This window comes from Sesamum indicum, linkage group LG9 (genome assembly GCF_026168435.1).
Source record: "Sesamum indicum cultivar Baizhima isolate 11 linkage group LG9, ASM2616843v1, whole genome shotgun sequence".
In the NCBI taxonomy this organism is placed as follows: domain Eukaryota; kingdom Viridiplantae; phylum Streptophyta; class Magnoliopsida; order Lamiales; family Pedaliaceae; genus Sesamum; species Sesamum indicum.
In genome coordinates, this window is record NC_142665.1 from 4,740,305 (window position 1) to 4,754,042 (window position 13,738).

A 13,738-nucleotide genomic window follows, 5' to 3' on the forward strand; every position below is an offset into this window, starting at 1 on the left:
ACTGAATTAAGCATACCTTTCTCGGCCTTTTGGCTAAGATCAAGTGTAGTATCTGTTCTTATCAGTTTAATATCTGATACGTGAGCCATCGGCTCACATGATATTAAATTAATTTTTCTAGGGGGAGAGCACATTACAGTAGCTTGCTGCTGGGGCTCTCACGCGTCGCCTTGGTCTTGCACTATTGCCTTGGCCTGGCGCTCCCCACCAATTCTAGTTTAATATTCAACCAAAACCAAGAAGAGCATGGTTAATGAAAATACAATTAGGTTTCTTCTAAGGTTTCGTTGGGCAAAAAGAGTTGGTGGTGGTCTTGAATTAGTGGGTAGGTCGGACGGTGGTGAATCGAGAAGAGAAAGAAAATAAATTTAGGTTTTAGGATAAGACAATAATCAACAATTGGGGACACGTTTGAACTTCAATTGAAACACATGCTATAGGTTGGAATCAGCATAGGACGACGAGTTTAGTGGTGGTACGCGTGACCGGAAACGCGTCAGAAAAAATTTCCGACGATCGACTTGGTGGTGGTGGTGGTGGTGGTGGTTAATAATTTTTTGTCACGTCAGCATCCACGTAGGATACTGGTTGTGTAAGTAATTTATCATCGAAACCCTAATTCCCAATTTGATCCATGTAGGATGCTGGTTGCTACAAATTTTAAACATAAAGGACAAAATTGCTCATAGCCACGGGACCAATTTTGCCACCCCCATACATACAAGACTAATTTTGTAATTTTACCTAATAATTTTTGTATTAATAAGTAAAATATATAATGATTTTAACCTCATTATATATATATTATATTTATTACTTTAAAAATATAAAAATACATAAAAAAATTAAATAAGGAGCAAAATCAATGAGCCAAGGCAGCAATATGGGCTGTCATCCAATTAAGGGTGTAGAAGTGGGTATTGGGTATTGGGGACATGAGCCATAAAATCCAACAATAATATGTTTTTATTCTACCACGCTTTTTACCAAAAAAAAAGTTACAAAATATTCTAATTCAAATATATTTTTAGTTCTTACACACTACAAAAAAAAAAATTCATTTAAAAATACCGAAACCAAACAAAGCTTAAGGCCGACAAGCGTTCGTTTAAATCTCGAACAAGCCCGATTATAAAACCCCTTCTCGCCCAGCACACTCCTATTGTAGTGGTAAATAAAATACCAAATCTTCTCCAGCAAGAGGAAAGGCGGTTTGGTTGGTATATTCGTTGATCAGCGGATAATCGGAGTAAGGATGAAGAAGGAAGACACGGTGAAGTTGATTAGCGCCGAGGGTTTCGAATTCGTGATTGATAAGAAGGCTGCCATGGTTTCTCAGACCATCCGCAACATGCTCACTTCTCCAGGTCTACTATTTACGAAAACCTGATTGAAAATTTAGTAACGATGTAAAATCTTGGATTTTCGAGCAGAAATTGGGGCTATTTGATAGAGTTTGAAAATGTTTATTACTCAATTTTCTGACCCTTGGTGTGATGTGAGCGTTCATGTCGTTTTGGAGGAATTTTTGGGAGGGCTTCCGGGAAATGGATAATTCCAAAAATACTGAATTCCTGGAATTTGGAGCAAAATTGTGCTTTTGAGAAAGTTAAGATATTTATATGAATGGTGAAAACATTGAGAAATATTTTGCCTTAGGTGTTGCGATTGGAGGAATTTATGTAGTTTGCACAATTTTAGGTAGCTTTGCTGAAACGGAGCACGGAGAGGTGACTTTTCCGGAGATAAGCACTACTATTCTGGAGAAGATTTGTCAGTACTTTTACTGGTCCCTTCAATATGCCAGGTAAGGTTTATGCCCTTTCCCTATTATTTTCTGTTTGTTTATTTCTAAGGATATGCAAAAATTCTTGCCCACCAGCAAAGTTGAATTACTTGGTTTGGCTGACTGCTAGCATGGGCATTAGTTCTCTAATAACATTTATGCACGGGCATGGGCATTAGTTTTAGCACGGACAATGATATCATTTATTCTGCCTTTGCATTGGTTTTCTCATCTTCTTGGGCAGAGATATTGAAGAGATGTGGAGATACTATAGGAATGGATAGATGTTATTGTGAGAATTTGTTGGATCTAAACTATATACTAGGGTCGTGTTAATTACCCATACCTTCTGTCGGAGCTTGGGTAGTTGATGATATTATTCTGTTCTAAATTTATAAAGACCTTGTCTAAATTGTGAAATTTGCACGCGACCTTTCGTCAGTATTATGGGTGTATTTGCTTTTGAAGCAGTTGATAATATTTAGAAAATTTTTTTATCCATAAAGGGTAGAGGTACATGTGTTCTGTGTCTAAATCCGAAAGGGAGGTAGTTGAATTGATGTTAACTAGGAAACCAACAGAAAAGAACATTGCATCAGTTAAAAGCAAATGAGGCTTCATCACATTAGTATGTGAGAATCATTATAAGTTGGATTAGCATTTAAAGAGCTAATATCATAAAATTTTGTGCCATTTGAATCTTGTCAATATTTAGTTGCATTAGACTTGTAAATAGATGAATGCATTTATCCTTTTCACTTGATAAAAATAGAATATAAACAGGGGATGAGAAAACTGAACAAAGTCTGCATTTGGCATTTTGCAGGTGCAAAATACATACAGATTACCTTAAGATCAATTTCAAGTTTGAGAACAAAGGACATCCTTGTCGAAAAACGCACAAATTAGGGTCAAGAGTAAATTGAAAAACTCCATGAATTCTTTGGATAAGATCATCATGTTCACACCAAAACAGGCGAATAAACTTGTGGGTAGGTTTTCTGTAATTTCAAAAGGGAGGGGTATGATCTGTGGTTATGAATTCTCAAAGGGGGTAACTGTATATGTGTATGTGTATGCATATGTTTATATGGCACTAGTAGTGGATTGGAGAATAATATGATCATGTCTTTGAGAATAGAGATGTCATTCTTTTTTATATACCAAAAGTGGAGAAAACATGAAAAAGATGAAAGTTTGGTGCGGCTTGTGGGACCTAATGTCATTCTATGAGGGGAAATGTCTTGATGAACCTTTCAGCTGTACAGTATGATAACTTATTAAGCATATTGTTTCACCTGACAAGATCTAAAGAGTGATTGAGGACCTGTGGTGCAAATTATAGAATCTCATTGATTAAAGTTAATGAGTAAGAAATCTACTGTGGGGAAAAGTTAAGCTGGTTCTGGGGCCAAGCAATCAAGTGTAGGAGTTTCTTGTTGAAATGTAAATGAGTAATGGAGCAATGCAGAGAGAATTTGCGAACTGTTTTGCGTGCTGAAAAAGCGTACATTAGGGTGTCCTGTAGATGGATATGGGGGTTTATAAATGAAACAAGTCAAAACGGGTGTATTTTTGTTTCCATGGATACGTACAAGAAGGCGTGGCCTCAGTGAGAAGTTGTGCAAGAAAGTTGGTTGAGTTTTCAATTTCTGTGGGATCAAATTAAGGATTTCCTTTCATCTGTATTTTTGCATTTCAATATATACTTTTTACTAATGAAAGTCCCTACTTTGGTTAGTAACTTCTTGTTCTCTTTTTGGCTCTACTTATTAAATATTACCAACGTCCTTCTCAAAAAAGATTGGTTATCCTTGGGCTATATTTATGAAACCCTCAGGATAAACTGTGTATATTGGATCTGCTCAGTGCCATGTTCTTGAAACTGTAAGCCAATCTACTAGTTTGGCATCCAATCACTGTTTAACATCCCAACCATAATTTTAGTCTCAAAAAATGATTTCAATACTAGATCCATAAATAGCCATTTAACCCACTCTAGCAATCTCAAAGAGTCCATGCACCGAAGTTGAGGATCGGAACATTTTTGGGCAATATATAGCCTAACCATCTGGGCTTTTGACTCCAGGCAAGACACTGCCACACCCAGTTTCCTTCTATATTCCCTTAGTCTTTATATTTTTTAAATATGGATATAGAACTTGAACATGCACCCATTTCTTTTAAGATTTCTTGGATGATCTAGGGTTTTTGTAAAACGGTCATGTTTTAAAAATTCTTCAGTTTGCAATTGGACCGCACAATTTACTTTGAGTACATATAGTTTTAAAGTTATTAGCTGTTAAGGTTAATGTCTTAAGAATTCTTTCAAATTACAAATGGGCACTGTTGCAGGTGGTTGCCAGGACATATAGATATGAATTTAATTTGAAGTGGACCCATGAAAGTGTTTTTCAAACGAGTTTTGGATTTGCTTGGTGCTGAATGAGAAACAAAAGCGTATGAATTACTACTGTTTTGTTACTTGTTTAGTGCATGGAAGGACAATCCTTTATCTTCGGTCCCTCTCCTGCTACACATCTGCGAGTTACACACCACTTGCTATTATACTGTCAGTGAAGGCAGAAGTTCTGTTAATAATGAACAGATGAAGTAACAACTCGAGTTATTTGTTCATGTAAATTGTCCTGTCAAGGCTGCACTGATAAGTTTCTTTTGATATTTTGAAGTGTATCTTTTGGGGGGAAGGTCATAGGTAACACTTATCAGAGTGTTCTATTTTAATCAAGTTCATGCAGTTTTATTTAGAACCTTCTTATCTATGCACAATCGCTGGTGTGCTCTAACAGCTAGTTACAGATGCATGCACAAGAATATTCTGGCTGAGGTCTATTGGTGTATGCATATTGTTGGTGGCCTGTGGTGATCGATGAAATTGAAGGAGAAACTATGTATAATTTTGGGTAGTTGATGAAGTATCTTGAAACAAAATTGTTCAAAATTAGTCTTTGGAATTGGAAGACATGTATTACTTGGACTATAAGCATAGCTGATGCTGAAGTACCAACTCAATTTACTTGAGATTGAAGGTTATGAGATTCCTAAATTAATGGTTAGATTATTAGGTTCTGTTCTTCACACATGGAGCGGGATCATAGACTGTCTCTCATTGGATAATGTCAACTAGGTTACTCTAGAAGCAGGCTTGTGGGATTCTGAATGATTAATGAATATCTAGAACTAGAAGTATAAATTAAGCATGTTCTGAGTTGTGGAAATGAACCAAAGAAAATTCTGACTGAACTATTTGAGATGATTGGGAACATTTGACTGTATCATACACCAATTTATATGAGAGATCGTCCTATAGTGGTCTCACATACTTATTTGATCTTGGTAGAGTTTTGTATTATAGGTGCCAGCTAACAAGGAAAACTAGGGAATATGGTGTCAGCTACGTGTTTTTTTTCTGGACTATAACAAAGTCGATGGATAATATGCGTTCTATATAGTTGCACCCTAGATTTGAAAAGTTCAGTTGCATTCATGATGTTGAACTAGTGTTGAACTAGAAGGTGAAACTGATTTCAGATGCAATATTCCAAGTTCGGTTGCATTCATGATGTTGAACTAGATTTGCAGCAACACTAGTACTTCAATTGCAAAGGTAGTTTTGAGAAAAGTTCCTATTTAAGAAAATGGAATCTGGTTTTCAGAAGTCTGAGAAAGAAAATGAGGATAGCAAGTATGCACTCATTGGATATGTAACTAAACTAAATTAGGACTACAAGATTGAAATCAGTTTGGAGTTTGAAGTTCTTTCTGAGGCACCAAGTAGAGAGAAAATAAAACCGAACTATAAATTCCTCTCTCTATATTTTTGGTATAAACTAATTGTGATGACAGTTCGCATTGGCCTTTTATTCTGCAGTGGCAAGGAAACTGAGTTCCATATTGAACCTGAGCTGACTTTGGAACTTATGATGGCGGCTAATTATCTACACACCTGAAAGGTCCCCAAACAGTTTCTGCGCAACATCTCCAATTTAACATTGTAGGTACTAGGTACATCTGCTATCATATTTCTTCCTACAGTATGGTTCCATATGCATTTTGCTTGTCTAAACAAGGTGGTTAAAACCACCTTCTTTTCCTCACAAAAAGTTCCAGCTAGTCTGCTGTATATTATGTGTCAGAGTATCAGATAAGTAAAGAGAGATACACAATACGAACGTTTACGTGGTTCATCGTATGACCTACGTCCACGAGACAAATGTCCATAGAGTTTAATCATATTATTCTCTCTTAGTTTGATGATATAACCTCCACCTATTTATATAGTTGAATTACATATGTGTATAACATAAAAATAAGGATATATTTTCAAAATCAAATCATATAGATATCACAAGAATCACTAAGATTTTGTTATGATTCTCTTGTGATTTTACAGTTATTTGGAGAATCAATTCATGATTCTCAACATTATGATTAGACACAGGGAACTAAAGGAATCCTGCACTTTTTCCCATCTTCTAACTTTTTTCCTTTCTATTTAATTTCAGGTCCCCTTTTATTTTATCTCACATCATGGAAAAAGAACGAGTGGTTGCGATTAATGGAGAAGCTCAATATGCTGATCTGATGCTCCATTAGTTTTAAGTTTTCTTTCTTCATGTGTGGGATATTTAGTGTTAATATTTGGGAATGTAGTAATTGTAATATTCTAATTGTAGACTTGACAAACTTATGACAAGACTTCTAAAGAGCAAGTGATTGCATGGTTGTGTTTAAGTTCACGCTTTTATGTTTCATTAAAGACTTCCTTTTGTAATATACACACCCTTGAAAATATAAACTCTACTGGCTATTCTATGGGCTTTTTTGGTTGTAATCATGGCATTGGAGATGATATTCATTAGAAAGGTGATGTTAGAATACAAGCTGAATTCTCCATTATATCTTATTTGGCAATTAAATTTTATGCGTTAGATATATCATCTTGTAAAGGGTAAATCATGTTGATGCGCTCTGAGTTTAGGTCTGAATATATAAATATTTTCTATTTTTTTGTAAAATTTACGGGTGCAGTTCTAAGTTTGTAAGAATTCAACCACCCCTTAATCAAAATCAAAGAACTATTCATATGTTGTTGAATAGAATACAAGATTCCAATCGTTGATAATTTTGTCATCCAATTACAATCTTATTTAGTAGCAAAATTTAACAAATACGCTATGAGGTAAATCTTTTGACAAACTCTGAGCTATATCCTTTTGGGGTGTGGTTGTAATTTCACAAAGAATATGGGTGTTGGTGTAATTAGATGTAAGTTTAGACTATTGATATAATTTATTTTAATATAAAATATACGGGTGTTGCTTGGTTTAAGATTCATGTATTGTATTTGCTTAAACGGACAATCATATGTTTGTTTGTTTTTTTAAGAAAATACTGAACTAGATGGATACATTTATTTGGAGATCTGAAAAAATAAAGTTCATATCGAATATTTGTGAGTGAATTAGTGTTTTCTCGATTCGTATCGGACTTGTATATTGTATTGGTAATCATATCGAATATTTATAGGTGGTGATAGAATGAGACTTAGCTTAGGAGTGACCAATCTGTGGATTGCTTAACCATTACTTTCTCCAAATTTCTTAAACAATACTTATTTTATTTTCATTTTGATAAATAATTAGTAAAATTAGGAAGTAGTACAGATGCTCACCGATAATTGCTCAATTTTCTATAGGTAAACTCTTTTATTTTATTTTTTTTAACAAGTTATTTTGATTATATTTTATGATGTTGATGTACCTGACGAATAATAATTACACAAATGATAGTATGAACCAGCATTCTCTAGCTACTATATTTTCTATAATGTAAAAAAAATAAATACCTAACTACATATGAAGCAAGACGGCAGAATCCAATTTCAGTCATTTCATACACGTAAAGATCAAGTTAATATCACTATTTTAAATTAAGGCAAAATCCCATTTTTGGTTCTAAATATTAGGTCTTGTTCAATTTTGGTTCCATTCATTACAAAAATCTCAATTTCAAGATAATATCTTTTGATTTTATCAAATTTGATTTCACCATCAAATATTTGACGGAATACGTTAATTATTGTTAAAGAGGCATATGCTTCTTACATGATATCACTAAATGTGTATTTGGGTCAAAAGTTATACATTTTCAGCCCTAATTTTTTTTCCTCAAATTCTTTCTGCGAAATTGTTCCTGCCAAAAACTCGTCCTAAACCTTTTTTTTTTCTTTTCAAATCTCCCATCGAAGAAGCAACGAAGAAGAAATTATTACTAGAAGAATGAGTCTTCGTGACCCAAAGTTGAATAATTTTCCCTCTTCTTCATTTTGGCTACCTCTTTCATTTTGTGCAAGAAATTCACCTTCTTCCCACTTGAAAATTTTTTCTTCCAGTTTGTTCAACTTGCCAAGGAGCCTAGGTATGATCTTTGCCCTTGTACATATTGATGGATCTTTCGATTGTAGAAATCGAATGATGCTATTTTTTAAGAAACTTAAGTTGGATTTGGTTTGGAAGAGAAAAAATGGAGGAACCCTACACTACGTTTGTTTTTATTTTTAAGTTATCTACGAGATGAGTCAAAACATATTCAATATTTGTCATCATACAAAAACACCTTATCTGGGTATTTTTAACTATTTAGCATAAATATATACATACATATACACACACATATACATAAATATATATAAAAAAAGACATGATTTGACAATGAACAGTATTTTTGTCTTCCAAAACACAATATTAGACATACAATACTTATTTTAAATTATCACCAAAAATAAATCCAAACATACATACTATTTCTAACACATATTTATTTATTTTTGTTTTTCTCTCTCTATCTCCACAAAATACAACAAAACACTCAAAAAACGAATCCAAATACTATGCTAATTTCTATTTTTTCTCCTCTTTTATGTCAAGTTTGCTATATATTTTTCCCCAAATGTGCATCATGTGAGAGAACATGCCTCTTTGATGATAGTTAACGTTTTCCGTCAATTATTTAACGGTGGAACTAAAATTGAAACAAATATGAAGATATTATTTTAAACTTGAGATTTTTATAATGAATGAGATTAAAATAAATAAGGCCTAATATATGAGATCAAAAATGAGATTTTTCCACAAATTAATATAGTATAGTTATTATAAAAAAACCAAAATATCTAGCACTAAAATTGCTTTGCCTACATGTTATAATAATTCTTGACAAAAGAAAAAATATTAGTATTACCAAGGAGTGTCTTTTCATTATATTTTTAATATGTACGTGCACGCATAAGTGTTGTCTGTTTGAATTTGAAAATTTTATTTTAGGTTCAATTTATTGGGAGAATGAAGATTTAATTACAGTCCTGCAAGAAAAGAACGCGTGAGAACAACATTGAAAAGCCTTAATTATGTCCTCTTATGCTTAAGTTATCAAGGTCATAGACGAGGAGAAATGAAGTGTATGAGCATTCCGAATATCAAGAATTCTATTTTGGGGCATGAAAGACTAGTAGTATAAACACCATCAACCTGTATGATTTTACATAAATTATTTACTCAAAAATAATTGAAAAGATCACTGTTAGGTCAATAAATATTCGAGTTCAAGTCGGCTCGGAGTCGGATCAGTACGACCCAATTAACAAAAACCAGATCTTGACAATTTTTTAAGTTATTGAAAATTTTGGGGGCATTTACATAAATTTGGGTACCATCATATAACAACCATATTATATACGAGTACTCTTTTTCGGCTAGAATTTGATTGGTAGTCAATTATTATTTCAATTCATAATATAATATTAAAATGTAAAGCCTCATTTTGAGATGCCTTTAAAACAAAATTATTTAATTAAAATATGGAGAATAGACGTTTATTTTTCCAGCTGAATGGTTTTGACATACAAATATTTCTGTTAATAATAAGAACGCATTGAGTGGGCGTGCCGGAGTGGTTATCGGGCATGACTAGAAATCATGTGGGCTCTGCCCGCGCAGGTTCGAATCCTGCCGCTCACGGTCCTTTTTCAATTACCACTTAGATTCATTGTATCATCAAATTTAGTGTGTTTTTTGTGTCCATACATCTTGCGGTATGATTTATAAACCTCAAATCAACTCTTTAATTTATTAGTACTTGTTGCTTATGAGGGTCATCTAGTAGGGGTGTACATGGCAGTTGTATTATGCTAAATAAAAATGATACGTAATAATCTTCTTAATTTTATTATTATTTTTTATTATGCTAAAGCAGACTTGCTTTCTAACAAGCATATCAACAAGATCAACATTATTGCTCCCATAACTGCCTTCTGTGATCTGTCTGCTCGTGCTTTACCAATGATTATGTTCAAAGACAGAAGCAGGTGAAAGCCACATCTCTAATGCACCCAGTTCACAAGGAGAATAGGGTTATGAAAGGCTGATTCATTCATTCAGCAAGGCTATGCTACTCGCACAAGCTCAGGAGAGGCTAGAATGGTGTTGTAGGTACATGGCAAACCCTTTGTCAGGAGATGATAGAGTTGAGATAGAAAGTGGATGGGGAAACCCTCTATTGAGGAGAGGAATCCCCTTCAGCGAGGAGTTGACTCGACTCACTTTAGGACACCATTTCACTTACCAACCTACAATGGAACCAACAACCCGTTGGAACACCTCAGCAACTTTGAGAATGTTGCCCTCTTATACAGATATATTAATGGAGTTAAATGTTGCATATTGTTTCCCTACGTGGTGAAATTTGGCCAGCAGTAGTTCGACCAGCTCAATGCTCGATCCACTCATTCATGGAGTTTCTTCTTTGTTCTACACCAATTTTCAAGCAACAAGAAATATCGTAAGATGGCCCTAAGCCTCTGAAGTAGGAAGAGAATGAGTCCTTGAGGGCAAGGCCCTAGATGTGCCCCTTGCAGATAGGAGGACTGCGGGTAGCCAATTTCTTCATATTAATGGCTAAGAACCAGTCATCAACTTCGACCACTTGATGTTTCGACTGAAAAGTATGTGAACCTAGAGGAAACATAATAAATTAATAAAACAACAATGGAGCAACAAACAAAAGAAAGACATAAGTTCCGATGTTAAACTCTTAGGAGATCCGAATTCGAGTCAAAAGAGGTGGTCATGCCATTTGTGCTTAGTCACGATTATTACACACCTCTAAATGTAAGCGCAGCTCACGTGAAAGCCATTAAAGAGAAGGATCTACTGAGGTGGTCTAAGAAAGCTCACGAGGACCTAACAGTTCCAATATGAAAATGCTTAGGGTCCGTTCATCTCATCTAATGCATCAGCCCTAATGTATATATGAAATGACACCTCATCATCAAACTACGTTAGTAGAGACGCATATCCCAACTGGATAAAGATTATAGGTAATCATTCCATGATTTTAAGGTTATTATATTACTGATCTGGCAGGATCTCTTCTTGCTAGAGTGGGACGCAGATGATAAGGAAAATAGGGAGATAAACATTATTCCTACAAGGTAGCATCCCAAGAATTTCGAAGATATCTTAACCTCCTACAAGTCTATAACTACCCCATAAACCTCTCAATATTTGTCTCGATAAATAGTGACCCATATAAGTCAACCAGGTAACAAGCAACAAGTCCACACAAATTGTCTTCATTTTCTACTCACTATACACGAGTTTCAATACTCATTTTCATATTTCTAGCACTCTATACTCAAACTACACATAATTAGCTTATTAAATCTCATGTGTTTACCTTGAGTTCCTTACTTTATTTTATCCGAAACTCATTTACGACTTAAACATTGAGGTACTAACTCTTGATTAGTCCTATGATATTTTAGAATTTCAAAAAGATTTTTCAGTCATTGGTGTTACTGTACTCTAGTATGAATTAATATATATGTTTAATGTTTCAAAGAATCACGCGATTTTTTTTTGTTAAAAATTTAATTTTAATGACAGAATTGCGTTTTCAAAGGAAGCTTTTGGCTAATTGTTCAACAGGTTTGAGGTTAGGGTATTTTTATCAATTCTTTTTTCCTTTGAACAGTGGTAAAGTTTTGTATTTGGCAGCCCCTGTTTCGTTACTTTCTCGCAAAGAAGGATAATCAAGAGATGTTGGACCGATTTGTGTTAGCATGCTAGTTTTTATGAATTGGAATTTGGTGCTATAGTTAGGTACTGAGTACAATTATTCTTTTTAAGTTATTCATTAAAATAAAAGTTTGTAATAAAGTATTATAACACTTGAGATTAAGGTCCTATTTTTAGGTTCTTAAACTATTTCTAGATTCAGAATATTGATAGGCAATCATAAAAGTTTAAAAATTTACAATATTTTAGGATTTTGGAAGACGAGATATATACATAGTGTTTGGATTTGTAATTTGAGTGTTTTGTTTTGTGTCTTGGAGATAGAGATAAATAAGTATGTGTTGAAAATAGATGATATGTTTGGATTTGTGTTTTGAGGTAATTTAAAATAAGTGGTGTAAGTTTGATGTTGGGATTTGGGTGACAAAAATCACTATTCATTGTCAAATCATATCTCTTTTTATATATAAATATGTATGTATATAAATATTGTATGTCTAATGTTGTATTTTTTTGAGATAAAAATCACTGTTTATTGTCAAATCATATCTTTTTTATATATAAATATTGTATGTCTAATGTTGTATTTTTTGAAACAAAAATTACTGTTTATTGTCAAATCATGTCTTTTTTATATAATATATATATACTTATATATATATATTATATATATAAAAAGTTCAAAAATAAAAAAATACATAGATATGGTGTAACAACACAAAAATAAACATTGAGTTGTTTTATATTCTCTTGCTACTTCAAAATTCAAGATTCTGAAGCTGTATTTGCATCGAGTGGGCGTGCCGGAGTGGTTATCGGGCATGACTAGAAATCATGTGGGCTCTGCCCGCGCAGGTTCCAATCCTGCCGCTCACGGTTGGCATATGACGGACATAGGCTTTGGGTTATATAATACAGGCTTCATTTTTATTAATATACATTTTATTAAAATTCATCAATTAACTTCTTGATTTAAAAGTATTTGTTGTTCATAGTGATCATCTAATAATGTTCCCCTAATCCCGTTTTCCCAACAATTTTGTTGCATGTTTCAAGCTTAACTCTAACACACTCGATTTATCAAGAGGAGAAGGTCGTGAGGGGCTAACACCCCCACCACCTGCCAAGCTTTAGCATGACAAAATCCGTCTTATTGTACGTATCAACGTATTCTAGTTGACTGTTAGAACATATAATTGTTATGCTGAATTTGTAAATTCTGCATTTATGATGAGTTATAAAAGCTTGCAACCAACTTCAAATTTTCTTTCTGACTCCATCATCTTATCAACTAACAATAAAATAAATCAAATGGCTATCAATCTTATGACAAAATAGATTCAGTCACATCCTTATCTATTAATATGGTAAACAATCAAAGAACATCATTAGAGATGGGATTCCTAAATCCATCACTGCAGACTCTTCTTCATGTATATGTCTACTTTACACATATACATTTTGGGCTTTTTGGGCTTCTTGAGAAATTAGCTCATAACATTTCTATTTAATAATTGGGAAATTGGGGACAAAAATTCATTTTCATTTTTTATTTTTAAATTGTATGCAAGTTAATGTGATGCACATGATTTTTCATCTAAAACATGGCTACAATTTACAAAAGTGTTGTACACTGCAATATATACACTACAAACAACCCTTCTCATACTGCCAGTGGCAGACATGATGACTAAGGAGAGTGCAGACTGCCAGACAAGATTGAAAATTTAAATTGATTATTAATAAGTGGGAAAGGGAAGAGAAGAATGTGGAGGAGTAGATGGTGTGGTTGGAGTAAAAATTAATAATAAAACTATTATTATTATTATTATTATTATTATTTTTTTTTGGGATC

The 13,738-nt window shown here is 33.6% G+C and overlaps 1 protein-coding gene and 3 non-coding genes across 7 annotated transcripts; all 4 read left to right on the top strand.

Moving 5' to 3' along the window:
- The first annotated feature begins 12 nt into the window (after positions 1 to 12).
- On the top strand, positions 13 to 208 carry LOC148786836 (U2 spliceosomal RNA). Its single transcript, XR_016067654.1, has one exon. It is a non-coding gene; the product is annotated as a U2 spliceosomal RNA (small nuclear RNA).
- Positions 209 to 1,100: 892 nt separating this feature from the next.
- On the top strand, positions 1,101 to 6,641 carry LOC105170634 (BTB/POZ domain-containing protein). 4 transcript variants are annotated; one of them, XR_016067549.1, is made up of 5 exons: positions 1,101 to 1,367; positions 1,702 to 1,807; positions 2,613 to 2,778; positions 5,679 to 5,801; positions 6,313 to 6,641. XR_016067549.1 is itself a non-coding variant. In XM_020696525.2 (4 exons), exons 1-3 carry the CDS (start codon positions 1,256 to 1,258, stop codon positions 5,755 to 5,757), a joined length of 297 nt encoding a protein of 98 aa, XP_020552184.1. In that variant the 5' UTR covers positions 1,116 to 1,255; the 3' UTR covers positions 5,758 to 5,805; positions 6,313 to 6,641. The 4 variants fall into 4 exon arrangements, 2 of the variants coding, with proteins under 2 accessions (XP_020552184.1, XP_011089785.1); XM_020696525.2 differs by lacking the exon at positions 2,613 to 2,778 and having other exon boundaries at positions 1,116 to 1,367; positions 5,679 to 5,805; XR_848509.3 differs by lacking the exon at positions 2,613 to 2,778 and having other exon boundaries at positions 1,117 to 1,367; positions 5,679 to 5,812.
- Positions 6,642 to 9,743: 3,102 nt separating this feature from the next.
- On the top strand, positions 9,744 to 9,825 carry TRNAS-AGA (transfer RNA serine (anticodon AGA)). Its single transcript has one exon. It is a non-coding gene; the product is annotated as a tRNA-Ser (tRNA).
- Positions 9,826 to 12,677: 2,852 nt separating this feature from the next.
- TRNAS-AGA (transfer RNA serine (anticodon AGA)) lies at positions 12,678 to 12,759 on the top strand. The gene has a single exon. It is a non-coding gene; the product is annotated as a tRNA-Ser (tRNA).
- The last annotated feature ends 979 nt before the right edge of the window (positions 12,760 to 13,738 follow it).

Excerpts from the sequence above, each read along its gene's own strand:
- LOC105170634 (XM_020696525.2), top strand. The coding sequence starts at position 1,256 with ATGAAGAAGGAAGACACGGTGAAGTTGATTAGCGCCGAGGGTTTCGAA. Across the intron at positions 1,368-1,701 it reads CAACATGCTCACTTCTCCAG|GTAGCTTTGCTGAAACGGAG; the intron begins GTCTACTATTTA and ends GCACAATTTTAG. Across the intron at positions 1,808-5,678 it reads TGGTCCCTTCAATATGCCAG|TGGCAAGGAAACTGAGTTCC; the intron begins GTAAGGTTTATG and ends TTTATTCTGCAG.